The sequence below is a fragment of the Aspergillus niger genome (assembly GCF_000002855.4).
Source record: "Aspergillus niger supercontig An01".
Lineage (NCBI taxonomy): Eukaryota > Fungi > Ascomycota > Eurotiomycetes > Eurotiales > Aspergillaceae > Aspergillus > Aspergillus niger.
In genome coordinates, this window is record NT_166518.1 from 1,788,895 (window position 1) to 1,814,744 (window position 25,850).

General features: G+C 48.7%; 15 protein-coding genes across 15 annotated transcripts; 6 read left to right on the top strand and 9 right to left on the bottom strand.

Moving 5' to 3' along the window:
- Window positions 1-34: 34 nt before the first annotated feature.
- On the top strand, window positions 35-916 carry An01g07630 (uncharacterized protein; the record flags this gene model as incomplete). Its single annotated transcript, XM_059749464.1, has 1 exon — window positions 35-916. A coding segment is annotated over one exon (882 nt), but the record flags the coding sequence as incomplete, so codon positions are not given.
- Window positions 917-1,275: 359 nt separating this feature from the next.
- Window positions 1,276-2,480, bottom strand: An01g07640 (uncharacterized protein; the record flags this gene model as incomplete). Its single annotated transcript, XM_059749470.1, has 5 exons — window positions 1,276-1,459; window positions 1,520-1,716; window positions 1,801-2,036; window positions 2,112-2,298; window positions 2,385-2,480. The coding sequence occupies 5 exons, from the start codon at window positions 2,478-2,480 to the stop codon at window positions 1,276-1,278; spliced, it is 900 nt and encodes a 299-aa protein (XP_059603226.1).
- Window positions 2,481-3,774: 1,294 nt separating this feature from the next.
- An01g07650 (uncharacterized protein) lies at window positions 3,775-4,790 on the top strand (the record flags this gene model as incomplete). Its single annotated transcript, XM_001389152.1, has 2 exons — window positions 3,775-3,826; window positions 3,895-4,790. 2 exons carry the CDS (start codon window positions 3,775-3,777, stop codon window positions 4,788-4,790), a joined length of 948 nt encoding a protein of 315 aa, XP_001389189.1.
- A 370-nt stretch (window positions 4,791-5,160) lies between these two features.
- An01g07660 (uncharacterized protein) lies at window positions 5,161-6,940 on the bottom strand (the record flags this gene model as incomplete). The annotated part of the gene is made up of 3 exons (XM_001389153.3): window positions 5,161-5,370; window positions 5,446-5,511; window positions 5,573-6,940. The coding sequence occupies 3 exons, from the start codon at window positions 6,938-6,940 to the stop codon at window positions 5,161-5,163; spliced, it is 1,644 nt and encodes a 547-aa protein (XP_001389190.1).
- An 88-nt stretch (window positions 6,941-7,028) lies between these two features.
- On the top strand, window positions 7,029-7,954 carry An01g07670 (hypothetical protein; the record flags this gene model as incomplete). The annotated part of the gene is made up of 4 exons (XM_059749498.1): window positions 7,029-7,238; window positions 7,319-7,381; window positions 7,627-7,674; window positions 7,802-7,954. The coding sequence occupies 4 exons, from the start codon at window positions 7,029-7,031 to the stop codon at window positions 7,952-7,954; spliced, it is 474 nt and encodes a 157-aa protein (XP_059603227.1).
- Window positions 7,955-9,287: 1,333 nt separating this feature from the next.
- An01g07680 (uncharacterized protein) lies at window positions 9,288-12,463 on the bottom strand (the record flags this gene model as incomplete). The annotated part of the gene is made up of 8 exons (XM_059749508.1): window positions 9,288-9,903; window positions 10,234-10,425; window positions 11,047-11,198; window positions 11,392-11,416; window positions 11,499-11,587; window positions 12,097-12,150; window positions 12,208-12,231; window positions 12,335-12,463. The coding sequence occupies 8 exons, from the start codon at window positions 12,461-12,463 to the stop codon at window positions 9,288-9,290; spliced, it is 1,281 nt and encodes a 426-aa protein (XP_059603228.1).
- Window positions 12,464-13,156: 693 nt separating this feature from the next.
- An01g07690 (hypothetical protein) lies at window positions 13,157-14,355 on the bottom strand (the record flags this gene model as incomplete). Its single annotated transcript, XM_059749517.1, has 6 exons — window positions 13,157-13,189; window positions 13,286-13,647; window positions 13,740-13,811; window positions 13,896-13,999; window positions 14,092-14,139; window positions 14,219-14,355. 6 exons carry the CDS (start codon window positions 14,353-14,355, stop codon window positions 13,157-13,159), a joined length of 756 nt encoding a protein of 251 aa, XP_059603229.1.
- Window positions 14,356-14,811: 456 nt separating this feature from the next.
- Window positions 14,812-16,191, bottom strand: An01g07700 (uncharacterized protein; the record flags this gene model as incomplete). Its single annotated transcript, XM_059749525.1, has 5 exons — window positions 14,812-15,148; window positions 15,200-15,295; window positions 15,346-15,728; window positions 15,781-15,896; window positions 16,002-16,191. 5 exons carry the CDS (start codon window positions 16,189-16,191, stop codon window positions 14,812-14,814), a joined length of 1,122 nt encoding a protein of 373 aa, XP_059603230.1.
- Window positions 16,192-17,215: 1,024 nt separating this feature from the next.
- On the top strand, window positions 17,216-17,543 carry An01g07710 (hypothetical protein; the record flags this gene model as incomplete). Its single annotated transcript, XM_059749535.1, has 2 exons — window positions 17,216-17,311; window positions 17,421-17,543. 2 exons carry the CDS (start codon window positions 17,216-17,218, stop codon window positions 17,541-17,543), a joined length of 219 nt encoding a protein of 72 aa, XP_059603231.1.
- A 591-nt stretch (window positions 17,544-18,134) lies between these two features.
- On the top strand, window positions 18,135-19,644 carry An01g07720 (uncharacterized protein; the record flags this gene model as incomplete). The annotated part of the gene is made up of 6 exons (XM_001389159.3): window positions 18,135-18,317; window positions 18,370-18,496; window positions 18,558-18,681; window positions 18,735-19,186; window positions 19,244-19,500; window positions 19,567-19,644. 6 exons carry the CDS (start codon window positions 18,135-18,137, stop codon window positions 19,642-19,644), a joined length of 1,221 nt encoding a protein of 406 aa, XP_001389196.3.
- A 456-nt stretch (window positions 19,645-20,100) lies between these two features.
- Window positions 20,101-20,818, bottom strand: An01g07730 (uncharacterized protein; the record flags this gene model as incomplete). Its single annotated transcript, XM_059749548.1, has 2 exons — window positions 20,101-20,591; window positions 20,656-20,818. The coding sequence occupies 2 exons, from the start codon at window positions 20,816-20,818 to the stop codon at window positions 20,101-20,103; spliced, it is 654 nt and encodes a 217-aa protein (XP_059603232.1).
- A 1,197-nt stretch (window positions 20,819-22,015) lies between these two features.
- On the bottom strand, window positions 22,016-22,327 carry An01g07740 (hypothetical protein; the record flags this gene model as incomplete). The annotated part of the gene is made up of 1 exon (XM_059749551.1): window positions 22,016-22,327. One exon carries the CDS (start codon window positions 22,325-22,327, stop codon window positions 22,016-22,018), a length of 312 nt encoding a protein of 103 aa, XP_059603233.1.
- Window positions 22,328-22,758: 431 nt separating this feature from the next.
- On the bottom strand, window positions 22,759-23,553 carry An01g07750 (uncharacterized protein; the record flags this gene model as incomplete). Its single annotated transcript, XM_059749556.1, has 4 exons — window positions 22,759-22,927; window positions 23,022-23,188; window positions 23,247-23,321; window positions 23,437-23,553. 4 exons carry the CDS (start codon window positions 23,551-23,553, stop codon window positions 22,759-22,761), a joined length of 528 nt encoding a protein of 175 aa, XP_059603234.1.
- A 104-nt stretch (window positions 23,554-23,657) lies between these two features.
- An01g07760 (uncharacterized protein) lies at window positions 23,658-24,844 on the bottom strand (the record flags this gene model as incomplete). The annotated part of the gene is made up of 3 exons (XM_059749562.1): window positions 23,658-23,887; window positions 23,961-24,405; window positions 24,521-24,844. 3 exons carry the CDS (start codon window positions 24,842-24,844, stop codon window positions 23,658-23,660), a joined length of 999 nt encoding a protein of 332 aa, XP_059603235.1.
- Window positions 24,845-25,223: 379 nt separating this feature from the next.
- Window positions 25,224-25,556, top strand: An01g07765 (hypothetical protein; the record flags this gene model as incomplete). The annotated part of the gene is made up of 1 exon (XM_059749569.1): window positions 25,224-25,556. The coding sequence occupies one exon, from the start codon at window positions 25,224-25,226 to the stop codon at window positions 25,554-25,556; it is 333 nt and encodes a 110-aa protein (XP_059603236.1).
- Between the last annotated feature and the right edge of the window lie 294 nt (window positions 25,557-25,850).

The following is a 25,850-nucleotide window of genomic DNA, read 5'->3' on the forward strand; positions in this document are numbered from 1 at the left end:
TTACCACGAACTAAAACCTAACACCTCCCACAGCGCCCAGCTATGCCTAATGCACCCACGTCTCATCCACAGCTTAGTCCTTCTGGATCCCGTAATACAGCGTGAATCCACCCAGCTCGACGGGCTCGAAATGGCCATGCGACATAGACAACGGATCGCCAAAACAACCCAATTATCCACCTACCGACGGGACACATGGCCATCCCGTAAAACCGCTGCGGAGGCCTTCAAGAAAAACCCGTTCTACCTAGCCTGGGATTCCCGCGTCCTCGACCGCTGGATCGAGCACGGTCTCCGCGAGCTCCCCACGGCCATTCACCCTCTGGACGAATCCCAGCAAAAGGAGGGAAGCAACGACCGCCCCGTCACTCTGAGAACAACCCTTCACCAAGAAGTCTTCACCTTCTCTCGTCCCAACTACGATGGTCCCCCGGGAAAAAAGGTTCCCGTGAACAAAGTGACTCACCCGGATCTAAATCCCGAACATCTAGGTTCATGGCCCTTTTACCGGCCAGAACCGTCGCGAGTGTTCGCTATGCTCCCGCACCTCCGTCCTAGCGTCTGCTACGTTTTCGGAGGGAAATCGGATATGTGCTTGCCTGATATGATGGCGGATAAGATGGCTGCTACAGGAACGGGGCTGGGAGGTAGTGGTGGGGCCCCTGCTGGTCGGGTGCGCGATGTTTATCTTGCCGAATATGGCCACCTGCTTGCTCAGGAGGCTCCCAAAGAGTGTGCTGAGGCAGCGGGTAAATGGCTCGGTGCTGAATTAGAGCGATGGAGAACTGAGGAGCGAGAGTTCCAGGAACAGTGGAGTCGGAAGTCAAAGGTCGAGAAAGTCACAATTGATTCTCGGTGGAAGGACCATGTTCCGCGTCCAGAGCGGCCGAAGAAGCCTGCTCAGTCGAAGCTGTGAATGGTAGTTGTTGGTTTGTGGATAAAGGCTGCACACTACTCCAGCGGGTTGTATAGACTGCGTCCTCTCAGCAAGACATTAATATATTACGTATATACGTGGCCAGAGAGATACGTGCGTGTCCAATGAAATACCCAGATAGAGAGATCTATGTTTGTCTCTTGTTCTCAATTTCTTATCTATAGGATATAATGGTATACTCGTCTGAGCGGCTCAGAGCAGGTCTATAAGCAACTCAATCAATCAAAAGTGGAAGTTAGCGACTGTTCCGACATAGGAGAGCGCTCGAAGCTCCGGTCCTCGAGGCTCCTCGAAAGGTCGAGTCTAAAAACCATGGAAAAGGGTATGTGTAAGTCCGATTAATTCGACTTCTTGGCCACTCCATTCGCGCCCTTGCCTGGAGCGCCGGTGCGGAGAACCTCGGGGATGTTCCAAATGCGAGGCCACCACAGATGGTACTCTTCCTGGCGGTTGTTCAAGCAGTGACGGAGCCAGATGCCCCAAACAAGGTACATATAGGCCCCAAGGCCAGTCATCAAATGCCTAGTAAGAAAATTAGTATTGGAAGGGCAGTCGGACGCATAGTGTCAGCGCGAAACATACCACCAACCATGGCCTTCCAGTAGAATGCCCCAGGGAAGACCCACTTGCCGGCGCCATCCGCGGATCTTCGGACAGAAGGCATTGTCCAAGCCCCAGATGGCAAACCCGCCCAGGAACACGCTCAAACCGTAGATAACCATGAACCACATTGTCTTGAGAGTCTTGATGTCCCGCACGTTTTCGTAATGTTGGTGTTCCTTAGTCGGAACGGGCAGGCCCTGCTTCTCACGCGCAAGCCTGTCCTCCTCCGTTGAATGACGCCAGCGAGGACGAAGCGTCACCTCCATAGTGTACATGCTGCGGATGAGGACGATGGCTGTCAAGATGCCATATGCGTTCTGGTGGAACAGGGGATCCTGGAGGTAGTGGTAGTAAAGGGTGATGAAAATTGCCAAGCTGGCAAGAAAGATGCCCAGGACGACGCGGAAGCCATTCGGTCTGGAGTATGAGAAGGATGCATAGCACATCAGACACGTGGTGTATATCATGGACAGTTCATCGACCAGCTGCATGGGATCTGTGTGTTCAATGCACGGATTAGCAATTTCGAACAACACAGGCTACCCCTCCCCCACGATGCCACCTCACTTACATTTCAACGTTGAATGGAAGAGGAAGCTTCCAGTTCCGACTAGCAGATAGCCAAGATAAGCGACCTGGAAAATCGAGTCATGTCCATTGCGACGACAACTTAGGAAACCCTTGATTCCAAGGGCCATAAACAGCAGGTTTGTCAGCGTATTGACGATCTCTGCGGAGTAGATGGTGGCATAGTAATCCTATCTCGTTCGCATGATGGTTAGCAACCTATTGTAATAGTAGAAAGAGTAACCAAGAGTGAAGTGGAACTGAGCGCCGCGTATACCTCTTCGCACCAATTCAGCGTGGACGTGACGGGGCTCCAATATCCCTCCCTGGAGGGGGGATACGGAATATGGGGGAGGAAGGATGAGAGAGGCATGATGGATGACGGAGACTCAGCTCTCCGCAGGCTGGAGGGATTGGTGACGTCTCTGGCAGACCACAATGGAACGACGGGGTTACGAGCAGGAGGGCATAGCAAGGGGTACTCTTGAAGAAAAGCCAGATTCCCTGAAGAGAAAAAAGGAAAGGCAGGGCAGTTAAGTTTGACAACTGAAGGTGGCCATCCACCTACCAGTTACTCTGCCTTACCGGCTCCCCAGAACCGTGACGTCGAGTAATACGCCCGATCTGCAAGCCAGTCGCCTAACCTCCAACCGAACCGGCGTGAATGTGACGGTTAAGTACGGAGGAAGGTATGCCACCCGCTAATTACAGGGTCCCGATTGGCTCGATGGGCCTGGGCAGTTTGCCGCCGGGAACAATGGGTGGTAAGATTACAGTGTAAGTACATCCGCCGTGAGCGTGGCCAAGTGGAATGAATGGAATGGTCTCTTAACAACCTGCATTCTTCTGCATGCATTGGCCGTGGTGTCTCCCTATCATGTCTCACTCTGTCAAGTGCTAAACCGGCACCTGTTCGGAGAAAGCTCGTGGATTGGTTTATCTTAAGTTGCCCAAATGCAGCCTAGTAGTTATTCTCTTGCTACAAATTTTCCGTATCACGACATGATCAGCCCTGTGACTACTACTAGTAGTACTGTAATATTTGTAGTTAGTTGTAGTTCGTTATTACTGGTAGTGAGCAGCGATAGGCCTGGTTGTTAGATATAGTACTATATAGTAGACACAGCATGTTTTCCAGTAGTTCTTCAGTTCCTGTCAGTCACTGCACAGGTACGTTAACCTTAATCTGAACCTGTACCTGTACTAGGTGTGCCTCTTCTGGCAAGTCCTTACGCCGGAGATATCGGAAGTCGAGAGGCGGCGACGGCCGCGGCAACTGTGGCTGGTGATCTGCGACCAATCGAGATGCTTTCCGCCCGGCACCAGATGACTTCACCAATGGCCCTCCGCTTTGGGAAAGAACGAGTCTACCGCTTCGTATCTACACCGTCTGTCACTAATTTTTCCCTTTCTCTCTTTCACACTCGCTGAGAAAACCTTCCTATCGCCTATCATTTTCACGGAAATCTGATTTACGCCGCTTCGCTTCTGCAATGCTATCCTGATTACCATCAATGTGACCGTCACCGCTTCAAGCGGTCTGTCTCAAATTCTTCTCCATCCATTGTCGTGCAGCGTCCCGGATGAGTTGATCTCATCACGCGTACCTCTTCAAATCACTCCTCTATCTATACATATTCTTAGCACTGGCTGCGGGATCCGAAGCCATGTCGAACAATGCGGTCTATGCTGTACCGCAGGTGAAAACCACCAAAACGTGTATGGCCACTCACTCATCTACAATTCTCTTCACTCAGTAAACCCTAACCATCAAATCAATCAAACAGCTTCCAAGACAACCTTCCACTTCACCGCAGGCCTCTTCTCGGGCCTTACCTCTTCCATCCTTCTTCAACCCGCTGATCTTCTCAAAACCCGTGTACAACAATCTCAGAACGCCTCCCTCCTTCCAACTGTCAAGGCCATCCTTTCCTCCCCAAATCCAATCCGCAATCTATGGCGTGGTACACTCCCCTCTGCCCTTCGCACGGGCTTCGGCTCAGCGCTGTATTTCACGAGCTTAAACGCCCTTCGAACGGGTCTCGTTCAAACAAACGGCATTGCTCCCGTCACCAATAGCTCCTCCGCACTCCCCAAACTGTCCAACACCGCCAATCTAGCTACCGGGGCTGCCGCGCGGGTTGCTGCCGGCTTCGTCATGATGCCAGTGACTGTGATAAAAGTTCGCTACGAATCAGACTACTACGCCTATCGGAGTCTCTTCGGCGCGGGGCGGGATATAGTGCGGACAGAGGGATTCCGGGGCCTGTTCTCCGGATTTGGAGCTACAGCGGCGCGTGATGCGCCGTATGCTGGACTATACGTTTTGTTTTACGAGCAGTTGAAACGGCGGCTAGCAGGATTATCAAGCTCATCGTCTGATCAGCAGCCACTGAAGTCGTCCTCAATTAATTTCGTCTCTGGGGGATTGGCGGCCGGGCTGGCCACTACCATTACAAATCCGTTTGATGCGGTCAAGACCCGATTGCAGTTGATGCCGGGGCGGTATGGAAACATGATGCGGGCCGTGAGGTTGATGGTGCAGGAAGATGGAGTAAGGAGTCTATTTGGGGGGTTGGGGTTGCGGATTACGAGGAAAGCGCTTAGTTCTGCGCTTGCGTGGACGGTTTACGAGGAGTTGATCCTGAGGGCCGAAGTCCAGTGGGGATCGAAGGGAGAATAGGCTGTCTGTAGATCATATTAAGGGTTCTCTGTTGTAGATTCCTTAGAAGGAAAAGGGTTAGTTAGGGCTGGAGTTTTGTTATCGTTATGGGTATAAAAAGAGCTCGGATACGGACTGCACCGGGTCGACGTTTGGTCATCGTCATCATCATTGTATCATATATATAGCAACTGTTCAAATCCCAACTCATGGAACGAAAAAATTCACGACATCATAACTTGACAAATCATCATGCCAACATCTTGTATAGGATAGCTGTGCAAATGAACAAGAGAACGAATATCGATGGACAAGGCAAGAGAAAACAAGACCTAAATCAGATCGATCAAATCATGGTATCACACTTCGTAGCGCGTCAAAAATTGCGAGATTAAGTGAAGATCCAGGCACGTGCGCCGGGGTTCTTCTTGCGGACAAGGTACATTTTGTCCTTCTTTCGGTCATTCACCTTGAGCTCGGTCAGGGTGCTTGAGTGCTGAGTGACAAGCTTGCCCTCACGCAGACGCCGCGTATGAGCGAACAGCTCCTCCTGGAAGTCCTCGGAGATCCATTGCTTGATGATGATGTAGTTGCCGTCGAGCTGTTGTGGGAAGGAAACGGTCAGTCATCGTCTAAGATATCTCAACCAAGAAGGTGTAGCAAGGGCTCAACTTACCTCATCCCAGTCCCAGGGTAGACGGTAGGCAATAAGTGTGTCGGGGAGAAGATGCTTGCGGTGGACCTGAGCCAGTGAGTTAGATGAACGACGACTTGAATAGGGTTATGGGGGGATGGTCGCATACCTTGATCCAGGTGGTCCGTTGGGGCTCAGGTTCCTTTTCCTTTTCCTTTTCCTTCTCCTTCTCCTTCTCAGGTTCCTTTGGCTTCTCAGGCTCCTCCTTTGGCTTTTCTGGCTCCTTAGGTTTCTCGGGCTCCTTCTGCTTCTTGATAATCTTCTCCAGCTGTTCTTCATCGTAGCCGAATTCGAGTCGTAGTCTCTCCTTGAATTCAGCGTCACGTCTCTTTCTCTCTTCGCGTTCGGCGATCATTCTCCGCTCCTCGTTTAGCTTCCACTCCTCGATAGCGGCCTGCTTCATGGCGGCTTCCTTCCGGGCACGGTCCTGCTCAGCCAGGATCCGCCTGGCCTCTTCATCACGAAGCTCTTTTTTGATGCGCTCCTTCTCTTCATCCTCTTCCATCTTGCGCTGAATCTCTTCGAGCTGCCGTTGACGCAACTTTTGTTTGAGCTCCTCTTGTTCAGCAGCTTTACGCTGGGCCTCTTCGAATTTAATCAGTTGGTAGCGATGCTCGGCCTCACGCTGCTCTTCTTCCATGCGCTGCTTCTTCTCGTACCGTTCCAGCCGTCGCAGCCGCTCACTGATCTCGTCCTCGTATAGATCCTCCTCCCTCAGCAGCCGGAGCTCATGGTGATGATGGTGGGGAGAGCGATGCTCATGCTCCGGTGCCGGCGGAGGCGGGGGAGGCTGCGGCTGCAGCTGCTGTTGACGATGCTGGGAGGTCTCACGATGACGAGCCAGCTCCCGCTCTAGACGCGCGATCTCCTGCTGATGGCGCAAGAGCTCAAGGTCCTGACGGGCATCATTCCTCTCGAGGAATCGCGTATCGAGCATCAGCTCATAGTCCCGGGCAGGTGGGAGTGGTGATGCCTCCCGGGAGATACTACTCGGGCGAGTGCGAGCTCGACGATGATCCCGCAACCTGGTCTCATCCTCAGACTCGTAGGGATCAATGTAGTTTTGCTGCTGCTTGTGTTCCTGTTTACGATTCTTGGTGGCACTCTTGGTACGAGCGTCGTTCTTGGCATCGCTCTTCGCATCTGTCTTGGCGTCGGCTTTGGCGTCATATTTGTTATGGACGTCGACGATGACGGCGACGGGCTGGTTGTTGCGTTCGCGTTCGCGCTCGCGCTCACGAGCGTGGCGACGAGGGGCGCCGGTGGAGGCAGAGCGTTGAGGGGGGTGGTCATGGATCACGGGGCTGAGGTAGGTGTTACTGATGTGTTCGGGGCTCCAGCGGTGGCGGGAGATGGAGCGTCGACGAGTTGTGACTTTCCGGCGCGGAGTCGTCTCTACCATGGAGTAATCCGATTCGGAAAAGTCAGACTCCGAATCGGTGAGGAGGTGACGTCCTCTAGGATATGCTGAATACATGGCGGTGGATTTATCTGCTCCGCCTATATCCCCTCTTCTGTGATTATGAGCAGCTTGCTGCGTGCGTGGATATAGACGGTAGGGTCAGATGAATAGGCTGGCGGGGTGTGACGTCGATAGTGGGCAGCGAATCAGCCGTGGTGGCGGAGGCTGGGCGATGATAGCACCCCGACTTCGAGCTGAACGATATGCCGCTGAAAGTGAGGAAGATCTGACGATGGAAGTCAGAGTAGAAGAAGTAGGTGAGAAATGGACAGAGACGAAGAGGAAAGGGAAGAGAAAAGAAAAGTCAAGGCAAGTCAGTGATCAAATAGGAGCGAAAACAAGAAAAACCGGCCCCTCGTGCCTCGTAAACGCGGGCGCTTCGCTCAGCTGAAGTGGGGGATTGGCAAAGATTGGGCCGCCTTGATCAGCTGCGGGCGGCGACAATTAAGGATTCAGGTACTTCCCACTTTGTCTTCGATCATAGGCAGAGAGTCCTCGAATTTACGCGAAGCTAGGCCCTCTCATGCAGAAGCGCTGAAGCTACGGAATCAAATTAACATCTGTTTATAGAACCTTGACAGCGGCGGCTATTGAAACTGTAGTATTATGTAGTCTAGCTATAGAATGTAGTGAATTGGTCTATCTCGACTCCTCAAAATCGAGTAACTACCAGTACGAGATGCGGTGGATGCTGGTGGTAGCTTCTAGTTCGTCCAGACAGCATAGCGTATTCCATCGTGGGAAAAGAGGTTGGGCGTCTAAAGCGCCACCCACGCCAGTCAATTCACCCACCATTTTGCGTCAACTTCAGGTTCCACTGCTTAATCTATATTTTTATTTGTTATCAATTAGTCTATCTACCGATCTATTCGATAGGAGAATTCCGTCGCCTTCGCTCACTCACCCAAGGAAAAACCCACGGGTCTAACCGTTGGCGTACCCATGGGACCCTGGGTACCTGACGTCCAACCCAGTCTTAGCGGTCTAGTCTTGCTGGTACCGCGGCAGTGGAGATTATCTATCGACTAGTTATCTTCTGACCCGTAAAGTCAAAAGTAGGGTTCAGAGCCACCCGCTCAGCAGGCATCAAGGATGACCAGGCAGTAGTAGTGAATAATGGCACCTGACCTGAATTCAGTGATTAGTTGGCATTTCGGAGATGGATGACTTCTGTTGTGTACCCTACATTACTAGGAGGAGGCATTAAGGGTCTAGTCTAGTCGATTGCTGTTTGGCCCCCACTGACAACTAATACATCCACAGCACAGCCTTGTGGGCCGAGGCTGGCCAAAACTCACTCTCAAGTGTCTGTATAGGCACACATAACTGAGGTTATTAATTACATAGTACTTATTTGGAGTCTCTCATTCATGTAGGGTGTCCGTCAGCTACAGGCCTGAGCTAATATGTATTTGATGCTCTGGAAATATCCAGAGAGTCCTTTCATAGCTAGTAGCATACTTTTGTTGCTTTTCGGTTAATTCGTTGAATTTTGGATGAGATAGACCGACCCCCAAGGAGAATTGTAATGGTTTCATTAACAAGGAAAGATGACCCAGAATATCTTGAACGAATACTTTTATTCAATGAGTTATAGAATTTTGACAAAACAAGTCCTTTATCTCCGCTAGCATATGTAGCGACTCATATATTCTACTATTGGTATCACAAAGAGTGGCTTTCAAAAGGAAAGGATTATCAGGTTTCAGTGAGCTTGCCAAAGAGGTTGCAGGCGGAATGGTACTAGATACCTAGTATCTGATTTTATTCATTACTTTCATTTTGACATGTAAAGGACAAAATGGATCTCTAGGTCTGATCACGAATTTCACTCAACTCTGCACTCTACGTGTAGGCATCAGGTAGTGTCTAATATCTATCAATTATTGCAGATAAGAAAAGTGAGATCTATTACAGGTTGTAGGTAGCAAAGTGAGCTAGAGAATCCAAAAGAAAGTAACGATCAGGACAGGACAAATGAACTGGAAAAACACACACACACACACACACACACACAAAAAGGACAAAGAGATGCCCTCTGCCTTGGTCATATTCCACCTGCTAATACAATGGGATTGACTTCAGTGCAAGTTCCTTCAAGGTAGTCTCCCGGACTTGTCCCAGTTGCGAACACTTATTAATATCTTCTTTCTTGGCTTATGTAGCCAAAAGTGTTACCTATCCTTGAGATTCTTGCCCAACGCCTCCTCCTTTTCCCGTCGCTGTATATACCAGAAGATTACCGGGTATGCCAGATCAAAGCCGAGATAGAGATAGCAGCACCAGAGCATGAAAGGCTCGCCCAACCATCCAAAAGCCTCAGGCCAGTACTTGATTCGAAGGTAAAATTCCGGGATCAGAGTCAACGAGCCCGTGAATCGGAAAAACCTGACAAAGGTAAATCTCTTTCCAACAGCACTGTCATGACTTCTAGACCTGGGTATACGTACCATAATTGAAGGGAGAATCCGCGTGTGGCTCCCCGAACCAAAAGCTGGCTGACATATCCAACACTTAGGATGACCTGACATACGATTGCGTTCGCGAAGCAAGCCTTCACCATGCCGAGCTCTGAGGCAAGGCAAAGATGGCCGGCAATTGCCAGTAATATTCCGCCCCCATATATCCAGGGCAGGTTGCGTTGTATTATTGGGGATCGGTCCCACTCCCTGGATCCCCATTTGATTGCTGCGAAGATAACGCCAAGGTTGCTTATGACGGCGACTTGGAAGGTTAAGCTTACTAACCAGTGGTCCAGAGAGAACAAAAAGCCGAAGGTGATCTCCCATGCGATGTTGAGGCACTGACAAATGAGTGGCATGGCAAAGGACTTATCTTTGTAGGATCGGTATATCATGCCATAGTACACATAGAGCCAGATGATGTTAGTGTAAGCGTTGAGGCCATAGACTGTTGAGGCCCAGACCGCGAATTCCGGGGGAGCAGCCGAAAGATCAAAGGCTTCCATTCTGCGTAGGCTGAATAAGAAAGCAACAGGGTATGCCAAGGTAGTATTTGAGAGGAATAGGGCGGTTTTGTTTCCGGAAAGGTCCCCATGGGCTTTATACCCACAGCACAAGTAACATGGAATATTCAACTGACAATTTCAGGATAAAATTGGAAGTCAAAGGCGAGGAACGGAGTTCCAGCGAGCTGCACTATTGACTATGATCAAACGCCTGACAGCCCCGACCTATGCACAGAACTATTCCGGCCTCATTGCGTTTGATTGCAAGTAGTGGGTCTCAGAGACCATACCAGAATCATTGATCTCTCAAGAAGCCATGCGTTCCAGCAGACTGACATACCGACCGGTCCGATTTAAAAGTGCCATGGTTGAGCTTCTCCAGGCATAGAATGGGATACCCGCTTCCTTCATCAATAGCCCGTAGCGACTGAGACATAGCAAGCAATAAAGTATCTGGTCTGTTGCTGATTCTACCGTTATCTGAAAGTCAGAGCGCTGGGAATAGTCAAACTTGCATTCGTCATTTTGAGTTCTGGGTTAGTCAAAGTGCAGCATAATGTGTTCTAAGCTCCGGGTGACCCTTGTAGTGCTCATTCGGTGCATTGTAAGAGCTCCATCCACCCCTCCAACGAGCAAAAAACGACCACTCTGATCCTAAGAAGTAGAAGTTTAGCAAGAAATAACCTTCCTACTCGTCCAAGCTCAAGCCTACAAATTCCTATCACCCAGCTAGGATGGAAAACAACAATGCAGGAAGAAGAGGGGGAAAAGAAGGGAAAAATTGACAGAAACAGAATAGGCTACTTGTTGGTTCATAAACCTGACCAGACTAGAGGTTGGCAGGCTCACATTCTGCACTCCACGGTTTAAGTTTGATTGCGAGTCAGGGTAACTTGCTCACTGGTTACGACGCAGCCCAGTGTACGCCACCACGGAGTTATTACTCCGAAGTATCATGTGTCCCGGTACTATCAGCTCTTATAGCTGATTGTTGTACTGTCAAACAAAAAGACCAAAATAGTACCGTTGTGCATAAAATATGAATCCATGAAAGGGAACCAGAGAGCAATGATTGCTCTAAAGGATATGAAGGCTGCGCGATCCAATGTCCATCTTGCCCTGATCCCCATCATCTATGCCGGATCGGGCTTACAGTTCGGAGTGGTTTAAAGAGAAGAAGCCGGCATGGCCAGATTTTCCATTGGAAAACCTACTAGGGATGGGGTTTGGCATGATACTCTTCTTCACCCCCACATGCGAGCTGCTCATCAACAACCTGACCACACATTCTTCCTTTGCAACTGCCTAAACAATATAAGCAGCCCATCAAATTCGACACAGCGCACTTCTGAATGAATGTCAAATGTTTTTCTTATGGATAAACCGGCACTAGCGGTGGTACTGCAGTGAGTGTCTCGACTTCTGTCAGGTTGCCATGACTGCTGCGCCAGGTGGCTCAAGCGACCAATCTTGAACTGATAGTTTGACTTGAGCTTACTGTCCCTTGGGCCAGGATCAATATGCTGAAGAAATGAGACACTTATTCTAAGCTGCATGAGCGCAGATATAGACGTATAACAAACGAGCTTGAAGATTTCCTCTTACGAAATTGACCGATCCAATGCATCCTTCGACCAAAGGAAAGCTTTCTCTGCGTTCCCAAGGTTGTTTTTACAAATGTTGGTTTGAGCTGCCTATGAATAAATTAGGCTTATGAACAATGCACAATCAACTCCGGCCTTCCTTCGCAGTAGTCGCTGTCTCCAGGGGCTACCATTGTTGAAGTGAAATACAAAGGTGAGCAATGCCCACAAATGCCGAGTTGAAATTCGATTTTAGCAGGTAAAGGTGGATGCCTAGGACTTCTCCTATTGCTCTCATGATACCGGAAAAATACAAAAGATTTTCACATGCCCTGGTTCTTCAAAATATATTCGTATTCAATCTTTTCTGCAACGAGTGTGTTTAAAACATCACAATTACCATAAACCCCAGAAATTATCTTAGGGAAACTCCCTCACTATTACTTTCGCGCAGCTCGCACTTGATACAAGCGGAACCCAGATCCAGAGACCACAGAGCCCAGCAGCTAGTCGGTCCAATCCTACAAATACACGTCAGAACAATGCTTCTTACACTCGACCTCCACACTAAGAGAACAGAAGATGAATAACAAGAAAGCGACCAAGAAAATCTAACTTACCGCCCAGCAAGCTGTGGGGTAACTATCTTGACCACAGTGGATATTGTCGGTGCTCTGCATATACCAGGTCAGATTTCTTAGTAACAATCTAGACTGACACAATACACTTACACCAAGAGCAAGCTTCAAGCAATCCTGGGACGCGTAACAGTCACTGGCAGTATGGCACTTCAGGCCGAGTCAGTAACAACTCACATCTGGCTTCCCATATACAGTAGAGCAAACGTCAAAGACATACCTCAATGCCGGCGCCACAGCCATGCCAATGATAAGCCCGCGAATCAAGGCTATTAGGAACCGGTGCAGGGGAAGCCAGAGTTCCTGCACCGAGACTCAAAGTTGCAGCGAGGAGAAGGAGGAACTGCATGTTGAAGGTGGGCTTTCTTGAATGCCAGATTACTAATAATGTATCGGCGGTTGATGTTGAAGGATCTGATGACAGGTTGAAGCCTGAGATTACTACCTTCTCCACGCCAGAGATGAGATCTTTATATCTTCGGCGCAGGATTAGGCGTCCAAAGCCCATGCATATCACGCATACGCCATAGATGCTGCCATTATCGAAGCATAAGAAACCTGACGAATAAGCAGCTTTGATGACTTGCATATCACGAGAATAGTGGACATATCATGTTCTGAGAAGCAACATGGCCGATGGTCTGGTCATGCAAAATGCAAGGGACCCCCAGATGAGAGGCTGAGGGAGATGCCTCTCGTATTGCTGATTCTGGGCGGAGGGCCTTGCATTTCCATCTGCCATATGTTAGTGCACGTATTGGATTCAGAAGCTCTACTCCTCTGTTTGAACAAGCTGATCCGCTAGATCTTCCAATGTAAGACACGATTTCAAGTTACAACGACCGCGTTAGAGGCGGCTACCACAATGATCTCCATCATTGTAGAACCCACTATAATTAGATTAACTTTTGCACGTTACACAGCGCCAACGTCACCACGAGTCGATGGCTGATTTCAGATAGGATATCATGGCCAACACAGAGAAAAGGAACCGTCAAAAGTGTCGCAAATCACCGCCTAATGCGAGCATATGTCGGATGGATCAGCCAAGGGGACCATGCTGTCCTTCAACGGTCTGGAGTCTAACGTCAGTTTGTACGTAAAGTCGAGCACCAACTGAGACATATTATTCCTTATCGGGCAAGGCTTCGGCGCATCATGGAACACTTACAGGGAAACCCATCACCCAATTTGCAATTGTCGCAAAAATTGCAAATGGACCCTGCACAGCTGGAATCTGGCGATACGCAACGTTGCCCTGACGCCCCGGCTGTCCACCTGTATCACAGCGGGAAGGAATAGCCGCATGGCGTGTGCGCCAACACGGTATTGCCTGCTTATGCTCCTCCGCTGCTGGGAGGGATAGGATATAGATAGATATTCGGCATGCAATCAGCACGGTCGAGTAACGATGATTGCCCGAGAGATTCGTGCAGCAATAATGCAAGCCCACTCCGAGTTTCACTACACTTCCACTTCGTAGGTGCCTAGAGCAGCCTTGATATTGATCCCGCCCATGGCTAGAATTTGCCACTGTGTATCCAGAGAGAGCCTTCTAGTTGAATCGTACGATTATTAATATATGCTGTGTCCCAAGTCCGGGGGACGCGATGTCCCATCATCACATTTTCCCATCGAACCCATGTTGTTCATGGTGGCTGTAGACCTTGAGAACAGCCAAGAAAGAGATACGCAAGCTGCACAACAGAAGAAAAGGAATTATTTTCTCCGCGGGCTCAGTGCTTGCCAGGGAGAGGTTGCATGCGAGTGAGATAATGGACCTGGGTGGTGAGCGTCGCGCACCACATCGATGACGGGTCGCATCCTTGTTATGAAGTGTAGCTTAGTGGGCTTGCGCATATTGTTTCGTAGATGGCTGACATGACTTATGAGCCCGGAAAATAAGAATTAGGAAGATTTTTTATTTTTATTTTCTTTCATTTTCTCATATGCTACGGCATCAGATGTCCGATTCACTGATTCGGGTCGTCGATCAGGATCGCAACTGTCATTCTGCTGGCTGATCTGCAGTCGCGCGTGAGCTTCCTCAATCCTACTATTGCCGGTGAACTTGTTTATTGCCTGTTGGGTATTATATTAGTACCTCTCTTTCTCAAATTGTCCAAAAGAGATTTTGCGTCTGGTGACTCGGGGGTCCTGAGGCACGATCTCCTGGAGTATAAACCCCCCCTCTTTCCTCTCCTCTTTCCCTATTCCTTGTTCACCATCATTCTTTTCCATCAGCGACAGAATGCCAGAGATATCTTTCTGGGCTACATTGGCGCTCTGTAATTTTGTTTCCTCAAGCTTGACCCTTCCGTGGCTCTCAACAACCTGTGATCCTATGCGGTTTCTGGCCTTGCTGGTGCAGCCGGACTTCTTCTCTTCCAGCGTTGCGGTTCCGACCCTTTGCAATGATACTAAGCATACAAAATCACTACAATGTGCGATGAAGTTCAAAAGTTGTAGGACTTGCTATTGTGCTTCGCATAAATGGCCTGTATATTGTAGAATATTAGTCGGGCAAAGTAAACCGAAATTAGAAATCCAAGACAGACAAAGTAATCGTACAATGTCGAAGGTAACCCGAGAAATCCCAGAGAAACGTCTCAAAGTATTGACCTAATGCACTCATGTCGGTTATTTTTCGGGAAAGCCTCATATTACTCCAAAGTAGACCAGAACAGCTAGTATCCTTTACTTCTGATCCTTATATTGAACCGTATAATTGACCGACTTCACGATGCCATTTTGTTCCCCACTCTCATTCCTAACTATTGCCTGTGCACTCTCTGCATCACCATCTTGATCCCTCCCTGCGTTTGTCAGCTGAGTGTGGAGCGTAGTCAGGTAGTCCCAATTGCGGATCTTCCTAGCTGGCTTCTTGAGCTGATAGCTGTTTTCACTGGACTGCTGGTTTCCGCTGGTATTTCTGCTGCCGATGCTGCTAAAAAGGCGCGGGAAGGTCTGGAGGAAGAGAGGGCGCATGACTGGAAGGCAGGCACAGATGATACCGACATTGATTTCGACCATGCTACGCCGAGATGTTAGCTTCGTCAGACGTTGAGCAAGAAAGCAAGCATACCACCAGGCCGCAAGGGTAACTTTGTACCAGGTAAAGTCACTGCTATGAATAAACGGCATCATGGTGATGATCCGAACACATGAAACAATACAAGCACTGGGAAAGTTTAGTGAGTAGTGGTATGAACGTGTGCACATGAAGCTTACAATGAACCGAGAATGAACAGCATCAACAGCATTGTCTTCTGCCTCCATGATACTTGCAGAGACCAGCAAAGACGAATTGGCAGTATTAGAATGATCACATCAGAAAACACGTTAAATGCGGCATTTGCGTAAACAAAAGAGAATTGGTCCACGCATTTCGCTCCAGCCGATTTGCTCACGTCCCACATAGCAGCGACTGGTTGACAGCCCAGTGTGAAGACAAGGATACTTGTGAGACTGTATGCCGCAACGAAAGCCATGATAGCGTAGGTGATTTGACGGAATCGTTTCTCGGGACTGAGGCGGAGGTAGAACAGGAGGATGGATGTCTTGACAAACCAGACACCAAGAGAGTATACGTCTTCTTCTGCGAGATCATACTTCTGAAGTTAGTAAGGGTAGAAATGCGAATGCATAAATTAGTTAAATACTTACCTTCTTGAATGCTGTCAACTGATCAAGATATAAGTCCCAGATGTGTACTCCATATCCGTTTTTGACATCTGTTCTCGTCAACCTCAGCCAAGGCGAAACCAGATTTCGTAGACATACTGATTATACTGAGAATGGCAAAGATCCATGCACAGAGTTGGCCCATAACGCAGCACGCTGGAAGGTCAGTGGAAATGCCAATTGCCGTTGTCTGATCTACTTACCATCATCAAGATGTAGATTCTTCAAAATAAATGCGCGTGTGTAAAGCCGAACAATCAAGACCAATGTCGCCGCGGCACACAAGCCAATGCTGACCGAATAGATTTGATATTCGGAGCCGGGAGGATTCACGAAATTTGGGGTCACTCCAGGTGGAGGAGAGCCTGCGGGGGTTCTGCCTGTGTCTGCCATTGTTGTTTGATTGTTAGAAAATTGACCTCTGGCTAGTTTGGAACTAACTCAGTGTTTGAAGTCATTATATACCTTGAGGATGGTACTTTGTTTCCCACCGAAGAATGAATTTTCTTGTGTGCAACCAGTACTAACATCACCCCTGCATATAGAGAAAGTTACCTCTAAAAATCATCGCCAAGCTGAACCCGTGTGTGGCTTGATCAATGCGCCTATAAGGCTACTGACTCATATAATTTAATTAATTATCTCGTCACTTCGGATATACGTCCGTAAAGTTTGTTCGAAGAGATGAAGCTATGGGCTCAGATGGCTTGAAGGTAAAGTAACTGACAGCTCAATTCTCCGTTCAAGCCTTTTGATCATTGGTGAATTTGTGAAGATCATAAGCGACATGGTGGAGTAGATTGCGATGATCTCGGACGCTGGCCAAACTTAGTTTGCGGAACTGACGGCTCGAGGGTTCTCAAGAGAAATGGGGGCATTTCGGGGATAGCTATCAGTAATCAGGGGCCCGAGCTGGGATGATGATCAATAGACCATTACATGGAGGCTGATCGGTATTCCCAACTGAGGACCGAGGTTACCGGTCGACTTGTTAGGCCGGCCAGCCTAGTCACAGAAATCTAATGTCGCCTTATAAATTGATAGAACGGGGTAACTCTGCACTGACCTGAACTTGATTCTACTGAGTGTATGCGTTCGACAACAAGTGTTTAATTACCGAACGCAACCGCCCGGAAGACTTTTCCTAGCCTCTGAGAGGCTGAAATGGTGTGTTACTATAGCATTGTCGGTCGTCGCCTTCCTGAATATTCAGAAAAAAAGGGACAGAAGAAAGACTGAGCTGTAGCAATGCATTATAGTCTGCTTTCACCACTTAGTGCCGGAAACTTAGGGACATATGGAGGATATCTGGAATGACAGCACGAAAACTCCGTAACTGGACTGTGCTTTGGGTGGACCCACACAACATATTCGATGGAGGTCACTGTTAACCTGAACTTGGTTTTTCCTGATTGCAATGGCTTGGGTAACCGCAGGGGCAAAAGTCCATGCAGGCACTGCCTCCATCCCGCTGCAAGGGAATACTCTAAACGTGCACAACTTCTTGCAAGGGGTGCTTCCATACATACATACGTACGTCACAAACTCTCGATCGAGCAATATCCCAAGGGAATGATGAGCTTGCATGGCGAACCTTCTTGCCTTCATTGAGTGATCATCAGAGGGAAGAATATGACCTGTCAACGAGACGAGGGGAACAGCTCAAAAGCTCCATAGCCCAATCGGAAATAGCGGATCATATTCGCCTAAAGCTCATGCACCCGTGGCTCAATATTGGCTACTAGAAGCTGATGCAATCCAATTCGACACGACATCCCTTGGAAGAATACAATTGATTGCCCAGATTCACCTTTGATAAGTCTGGCATTGATTAGTGGCCGTCGGGCAAGAATGCTTCTACTACATCACCTCACAATAGAATGTTTCACCTGCAAGTTTCATGTGTAACCTAAAACTTTTAGTAACCACTATCTTGAGGAAGCGAGGGATTTTCACACCGGTTTAGTGGGAATATATTATAGCCATGCCGAGGACTGTGTGTCTCACTCACATGCAGTGCGTGAGTGGGTACGGCAGTACTACTCTTGCACTCCGATCCATTCATGAGCCATGTACTGGCACACATGGACCCTTTATATAGTCAACCTCGCAGCCTGGGCAGTCGCAGGTGTCCCGGCAAGGGTGCCCTAGCTGCGCGGAATTCGAGTGACGCGTAAATCAGCCAAGCTACGGGTTGACCACTGCTCGACTAAGTCTGTGTGGAAGCCTATGCTATAAGAAAGCTCTCAGATCCTCTAGATGTGTCCGAGTATACAGTTCATCTACCCTTTTACCTCACCTTCAGCACCCTTGACACTGCGTATCACTCCTGTAAAATGGGAACGATTGCCCACAAGGATGAAGCTCTCCAGCAGAGTCTGGATCAACTCGTATCTGCTACGAATCAATACCAGAAGAGCTTCTCAGATGCAGATCGATACAACGTATTGATGAATGCAACGCAATTGATCCAGACCTTACGTGGTCCGGCAGATATGCTTTATGCGCAGTTCGAAAATGTAGGTCAACCTGCTCTACGATGATATAGACTCTGACAATGGATTCTGCTAGGCTGCCAACACAGGAGCCATAAGAACACTTTTGGACGCTGGTGTATTTGAAGCGATCCCTACCGGAGGCAAGAGTATCTCAGCTACTGAGATATCGGAGAAGACGGGGATGGATAAAGAATTGATTGGTATGTTCTAGATGGCATATCTGCTTCTACTTGTTGAGCCTTTTAATAAGAGAATGAATAGTTCGACACATGCGCGCTGCCACTCCAGTTGGTCCCTTTCGTGAGGTTGGAGAGGAGCAATACGCCCATACACCCTTCTCGGAAATCTATCTTGTTCCGCAAATGCGGGCAGTCTACACCTCAATGTGCGAAATGTACCATTAGCAAAAGACGAATTTAGAGCTAAGATACTTTGCAGGATGCACGATTTCGTCCCCGCTATGATACGAAATTGCGATTTTCTCCGTCAAAAGAACTGGAAGAACGAAATCACTCTTCGCAGCAACCCCTATTCATTGGTTCACGACTGCGAGGGCAAGACCGCGTTTGAGCATCTATCCGCAAATCCCAGCAACTTCCGCCGCTTCAACGAATCTATGAAGGCAGCGGATTCAACCCTAGTCACAATGGGTCTGTATCCATTTACTCAGGAGCTAGGTCCCCTGGCGAGCGATGATACAGTAACTCTGGTTGACATCGGCGGTGGTCGAGGCCACGTTATTCGGCAAATCAAGGAGACTGAGCCCGAACTCAAGGGCCGATTTATTCTTCAAGACCAGGCGAGCGTAATAAAAGATAACGGTGACGAGATTCAAAGGCATGGGATCGAGGCCATGGGACATGACTTTTTCAAACCACAGCCGATCAAGGGTGCGTTTCTGCGTGTCTTTTGACGTAAAGAGAGTTTAACTGACCGATATTGATTAGGTGCTTTGGCTTACTATATTCGGCGCTGTCTTCACAACTGGCCCAACGACGAGAGTCAGAAGATCTTATCTAACTTGGCTGGAGCCATGGATAAGGAGAAGTCTCGCGTGCTGATTACTGAGCATATTGTGCCTGATGTCGGAGGAACGATGTTCCATGCCTGGATGGATCAGACAATGATGACCTTTGGTGGCCTCGAACGGACGAAGAAGGATTGGGCTCATCTCTTGGATATTTCGGGGTTGGAGTTGGTCAAGGTGTGGCGTGCTCCTGGAGTGCCTGTTGGGGTAGTGGAGGCTAGATTGAAGTGAATATTGTTATAGAACAGAGTAGACACATATAAGACGCTAGAATTTAGAGGCAAGTTTGGCTATTCGAGAATGCTGATTGATCGGTTGTAGACTACCTGTAAGAAATCGGGGCAGAAGGTCCCTACTAATATTAACCATATTAGAATGAGAACAAGAGCTGACTTAGCTCAGCAAAGCCTTACGTCAGACCACTTATATTCCGTGATTAGTTTCTCCTGGTAGAGTCCGAAGCTGCTTAGGATATGCTGGCGCTGTGGAAATGTGTTGCTTATCATGAACGCCTTTTCCTTGGCTTGGGGGCCGTTTTACCTTGCGTCTCCTACGCACAGTAATCCTTATCTGGTAAGATATTTGCGAGGGTATCAGCATCAATACGCCCGAAGTTGATTATTTAGAATCTTGATACTTGTCTATATTTATAGTATTTGTACAGTGTTTTGCCTCGTCTTCCAGTAAGCCGAAGTCAATAAAAACATCCAAGACACATCTCCATACTCATAGTACGGAGCAACCGCTCGTCAATAGCCGACAGACTTCAATCTACCCTCATGAGCTAGAAGTAGCCGTGGCGGTGGCCTCACACGCATATGTGGAAACGAGAGTAGACGTGATAGCATAGGTGGTAGTTGCAGGGGTTGGGTTCACGACTTGAAACCAATTCGCCGCCACGGGAGTACCCAAGCCTGTTACTTCCTCGAACTCATCAATGTTGAACCCAAGACGGGCCGCATCTGTTGCAGGCAGCAAGCTCTCGAGGCAGTCGGGCAGGGAGTAGTCTTCTGGCTGGCTGTACAGCAGCAGGATGTAATCGTGGGCAGGTCCTTCCAGCGGTGTCGGGTAGACATACTCCGCGTTTGGGGCGCTCTTGTTGCTGATTTCCAAGACACCAGACGAGTAGGCTAAGTAGGGCTGGTACCAGTGTAGGGCGGCTGTTGAGACACCATCCTCATTGATGGTTGGGTCGATCATGATGATGACGTACTCGTCATCAGTGGAGGAGGTGTCCTCCAGGTACAAGGTGGGAATGTTGATGGTCCCTGTGGAAGCGTTGTGAGCACGGAATGCAAAGGTTTCATGTGTGTCAGAAGCAATTTTTCTTACAGTTCTGGTTGATTAAGGCCCCCGAAGTGAGAGTTAGATGGCTCCCATCTTTGGTGAAAACCACGCCAACATCCGCATCGACGGACGGAGTAAAGGAGGAGGGAGTCGCCGCGGCCGCGAGGCCGACAGCAAGAGAGGAAGCCAAGATCTGGAGAAAACGCATTTCTGTGGTGCTAATTATTTCTGTAGAGGAGTGTTGGTTAGGATTGTGGTGCGAATTTCTCAATCTTGGCTCCATCCAGATTGTTCTTATAGTTCCTTGCCAAATGCTTGTTTCACTGCCTTGAAATGAACGGGCCGATTAGAATCGGTTTGTGTAAAGGTGCTTCCGAAATTGAGGTTAGTATTCACGGAGAAGCATGGCTGATACATCTACATCCTGAAGTGTTGATTGGCAAGACAGTGATCAGAAGCTTGTAGACGAGGAGGACCAGGATCTCGTATTCGGCTGCACCGCCCCAAGTCTACCAAGGAGGAACAGGTGTGGTAATGCTAGAAAAGGCATCCTCTTCATAGACTAGAAGCAAAAATTCCCGAAATGTATTACGTGAGTAGCAAATCTGAGATAATCCGAGCCTTTGAGGCGTTGCAGGATCGGATGGTGATGAATCTGTTGGGCGTTATAGGTGTTGCATATCTGCCAGGCACACCACGTGGACGCATTCCTTCCGAGTTCCAGTGGGTCTTGATCGTTTGGAATGCAATGGGCAGTTCGAGAGTGATCCTGCAAGATCCTTTTGGGCGTGGCAACGCTAGCGCTTACTCTATGAATGATTATGGCTCCTGTTATGAACTCTGATCCCCTTTCCTCCGGGATGAAACAACCAATGAGTTTCTAGTCGTCAGAAGGGGCCTGATTGCCTTTCAAATATCAGGAGACACTGTACCAAATTACATCATTGCTATCCCTGGAGGATGTAGAGGGTCACAAAGATAGTGCGAGTACGTGACCTTTGATATACTTACCACAGACAATCCCTACTTTATTTACTTTGAAGAGCACAAAGGCAAGGGTAATGTACCCATGACGACTAGGAGATACTACACGAAGCGATGTGTATCGAGCAGACGTCTAGACATACTGCACATTTCATGCGTTGATTTTCAATCAGAATATAGCGCAAACCTTCGTACACTAGACTCGGGGAAACCGGAATGAGAAGCTGTGCAACTATCATCCTCCGAACCTTATGTCCCTCATATCCGTTGTCACGCAGAGGCAAAAGCCTCCATTGTAATGTGAGGTGACTAAAATCCTAGAGGTTAAGTGAGTCATGGTCAAAAGCCTGGGCAAAAGGAGAATAATTCCCCACCTACACTGATGATGGCTCTGCCGATTGTGTGACACATCAGCTTATCTTCAAATAACTGAGCACATATAGTATCTCTGTGCCACGACTCTGCACTCGAGGTTCTTGGGTCTTCGCCTTGTATAACGTTGACTGGTAATAATGGCGACAATATTGTGGTACGTAGTACCTCCATAGTGAGGCTTCTTCGTGGCGCCCGTAGACATACGATCTATAGCATTGGTGGACCACCAATCGTAGTTTGCAATATTGGCAATATGTTGGCTAACGGTGGTGGGATTATAAGAGGGCACAGTCTCATTCTCGTGGAAGGCACGGTTACCTATAGTTTCACAGCGTCGTTCATGTCTAAGGCGGGCCATAATCTAGATCGCCTATGAAAAACCGAGCTTTCACTCTGTGAGAGTATAACAAGAATACCCTTTGTTTGTTTGCTATAATGCAGCTAGCTGGTGATACATACTGAAATAACTCTAAACACCGCTAAGCAAATCCAATCAACGCCGAGCGCTCAGCGCATTCAGCAGGACGTGTCATGACCACTGATAGCGAAGGCGGCCTTCACAGTACCATGATGCAAGGGAGCAGCAGAGCGCAATACAGCACATGAGACTGCCCCTTAGGATCCCTATCCTAGCGTAAATCTCTCATGCAGCGTTCTGTGAATGCCGTCCCATTCTCTGGTATCATCAGAGGCGGGCCTTATGCCCGACATAACGGCACCTTCTACAGGTATATTATAACTAACTCTTGTACTCATGTTCCAGTTCTTTTCGACTGATGAGACAGCCCCTCACGCCTTTCCGCCGGACTTCAGGATCTGCTCCAGATTCTCCCGGCTGTTCTTATGTGTCATTTCCAGGTAGTGTAGCTTCTTTTCCAAGCCAGTAATATCCGCCTTCAGATCTCCGCTCTCGCTGGACAGGCGCTTGTCGATCGTGTTCATGGGGACAGCCACAAACCTAAGAAAATGATATCAGTTATTATGGCCGCGAGATTCTTCCGTCTTCAAAGCATCCTTAGAAGGGTGGAATAGCAGCCCGCCAGTAGACTCACATTTTGCCAACACCCTCATATACCCTTGTGTCCTTAGGAAGGGAGCTGATTTCCTTTGATGTCAGCTCCAGCATGCGGATGTCTCTCTGCTTAGTTGTGATCTGCGCCTTGGTGATGCCGATCTGTTGTTGGGAGGTGATGGCTTGGACTTCAATTTCTTGCAGAAGCTGTTTGTCCGCAATACATTAGTTATGAGGATCTGACAAATTTGCTGGGACAATGTACCTTCTGCAGAGCTTCGTTGGGGATGGACATTTTGGGTAAGGAGAGGGGAGTCCCGCTTTGGTATTGAGGGGTAATCTGGGGTCGAAAGAAGTCGCGTCGTCGGGTCAGGAAAAGCGCGTATTCAGGTTGACCCGGCAGTGATTTCTGTGGTATTTGTCGAGATGATACGTGGATTGGGTATAAGAGTAACAGGAAAGGCTGTTTGTTGGTTATCTATCGTTCTGATCAAGCTCGACGATGAACACATCGGCCGTCCGCTGTTATTGGCTCCGAGGCCCGGGCGGTAGATGATACCGAATTTGGACATCAGTCTAGGGCTTAGGGCTTCAAGCAGAACAACTACTGGTGTACAATTCTCGTGAAAGAACAAACATGTATGGTCTTCCGATAATAAATGTTATTGAAAATCAATTAATACATCATTGAGGCTCGCATTTTGTTGTACTCAGCCTGGGTGGTTGGCTTATATTTGGCCGGGTATGCCTCACTCATGCATGACGGAATACACTCAATGATCATGTCTGGATCAGGGGACATGAAATACGGAATTGAGTAACGCTCCCGTGTCATCCGGTTAGGCCCCTCAAATCGATCTGGGAGTTGTGGCAGTCTGACGCGGTGGTTGGTTGACCTAAGGCGATCTGTATTATCGATTAGGAATAAGGCCGTTTTCACACTACTACTAATGATTCGCGGGGAATGGCAAAGACAAACCATTGCTCCACATTTGCAATAAGTCCCCAATGTTCATGATGATAGCATGTTTCAATGGAGCAGCTGGGACGAATGTGCCGGGCCGAGAAATATCCTCTACTTCAAGGCCACCACAGTCATCCTGGAAGAGCATGGTTATGGAACTCCAATCTGTATGTGCCGGACATCGGGCGGTTCGCTCTGTCTCCAACTCCTCTGCCGGCACAGGTAGATAGTGCAGCAACCGGAGCTGGTTGTTGTGGCCCGAATGCTTCTTCGTCAGGTAACAGCCATCTTCCAAGTCAAGGCCGGCAGCTAAAGCATGTAGTATCTCGCTTCCAACCTTATTGCACTTCCAGTAAAACTGAACCATAAAATTCCGGTAACCAGGAAGAGTCTCTTCCGGTAACCACTGGTTGGGCTGAACGGAATTCTCTTCGCTGCCAATATCGTAGATTTCCTGTGCTCAAACGTCATTCCGAATCTCAATATAAGACTCGATGGGGACAATTATGAAGAATTTCTGTGTCTAATAGCTCACTGGGGCGACATGAAATCGAACAAACCTTGACATCGGGTACCTCTCTCAGCTTCTTCCGCGCGTCCTCGTCATCCCCTGTGCTCATGACTTGAGAAACCTTTTCAAGACCGGGCCATGAGTAGCCTCGATGTACAGCCCAGCCCTCCGGATGCGGGGCCCGCATCTTGTCTTCGCTTGAGAGCTCAAAAAAGCGTCTCATCCAGTCAAACGCTTCATCCAAAACCGAGCCAGGAAGCGAGTGGTTCACTATATATACGAACCCAACATCTTGGCAAGCCTTAACCAGTGCATGTGCGACCTGTTGACGAGAGGAGGCATCCGGGCTGTTGTACCACTGCGAAAAGTCCACGACGGGGATCTGCATCTGAGTAGAACTCGTAGAGAAAGACATACCGAATATATCAGATACCTAGAAGTGTCTCGAAGTTCGAAGAATAATTTTAGCTACTTAGGAAGGATTCTGAAACTGTCATGCGATAAATAAATTTGCGATGACACTTTCAAGGAGCTGTTGCAAGATGGATGGCTAGTGCATTAGCTGGTCTGGCGCTTAGTTCCCAAATTGCCTGGCCGATCATATGCTTTGCGATCGTGGAAGTAAAAGATTCCACGTGAACGTCACTTTCAAGAAAAGGAATGAGCTGGTATAGCCAGCAGGTTTGGTATGTCTGAGTGTTTCATGATGATCTAGAAAGACCTGAGGTAAGCTTACGATTCACGTGGTGTAGTTGATATGTTACTCCATGTGTGAAGTGACATCATCTGGTGACGAAGTACTAGTAGCAGACCCTGAGATCGGAGCTGGAGCAGTATTTATCCACTCGGTGATAAAGCCTATGGAGACCGGCGGAGTGCCGGGTGATTGCCTGGCTACGGTGCAAAATTTCAATCAATGCGAGCCAAAAATAGGTGGACAAGTCCCATCCTCGCACGGGTGGCTGGTTATTGAGGGGCCACGGGCGACGCTCCGTTGCTGTGGCAGGGGATCGCAGTGGACCCGGCGCTGCCTGAACAACCTAAAGATGCAGCATCCATCACCCACACTTTCCGGTGTCCAAACCGGCTTGCTCGAGTGAGGCGAACCCGGCAGAAATTAGTACAAGAAGAAGTTTTCCAGGAACACGTAAGTGTGCTTTTATCCGCCCAGGGTCATGTCCGTTGAGCTACTGTGTACTTGCAAGCGCTATCGACCACTACTGACATCTACTTCTACCGCTTTTAGTAATCTGTTGATCGCCGCCGCAAAGCCGTCGCATAAAACTGGTCCTCAACAGATCGTACGATTAGACTGGTCACAGTCTCCCGCTGCGGTAGTGACATATTCCGACGTATATCTTCGATATTCTGTCCTGTCATATCTGAAGGGCGCG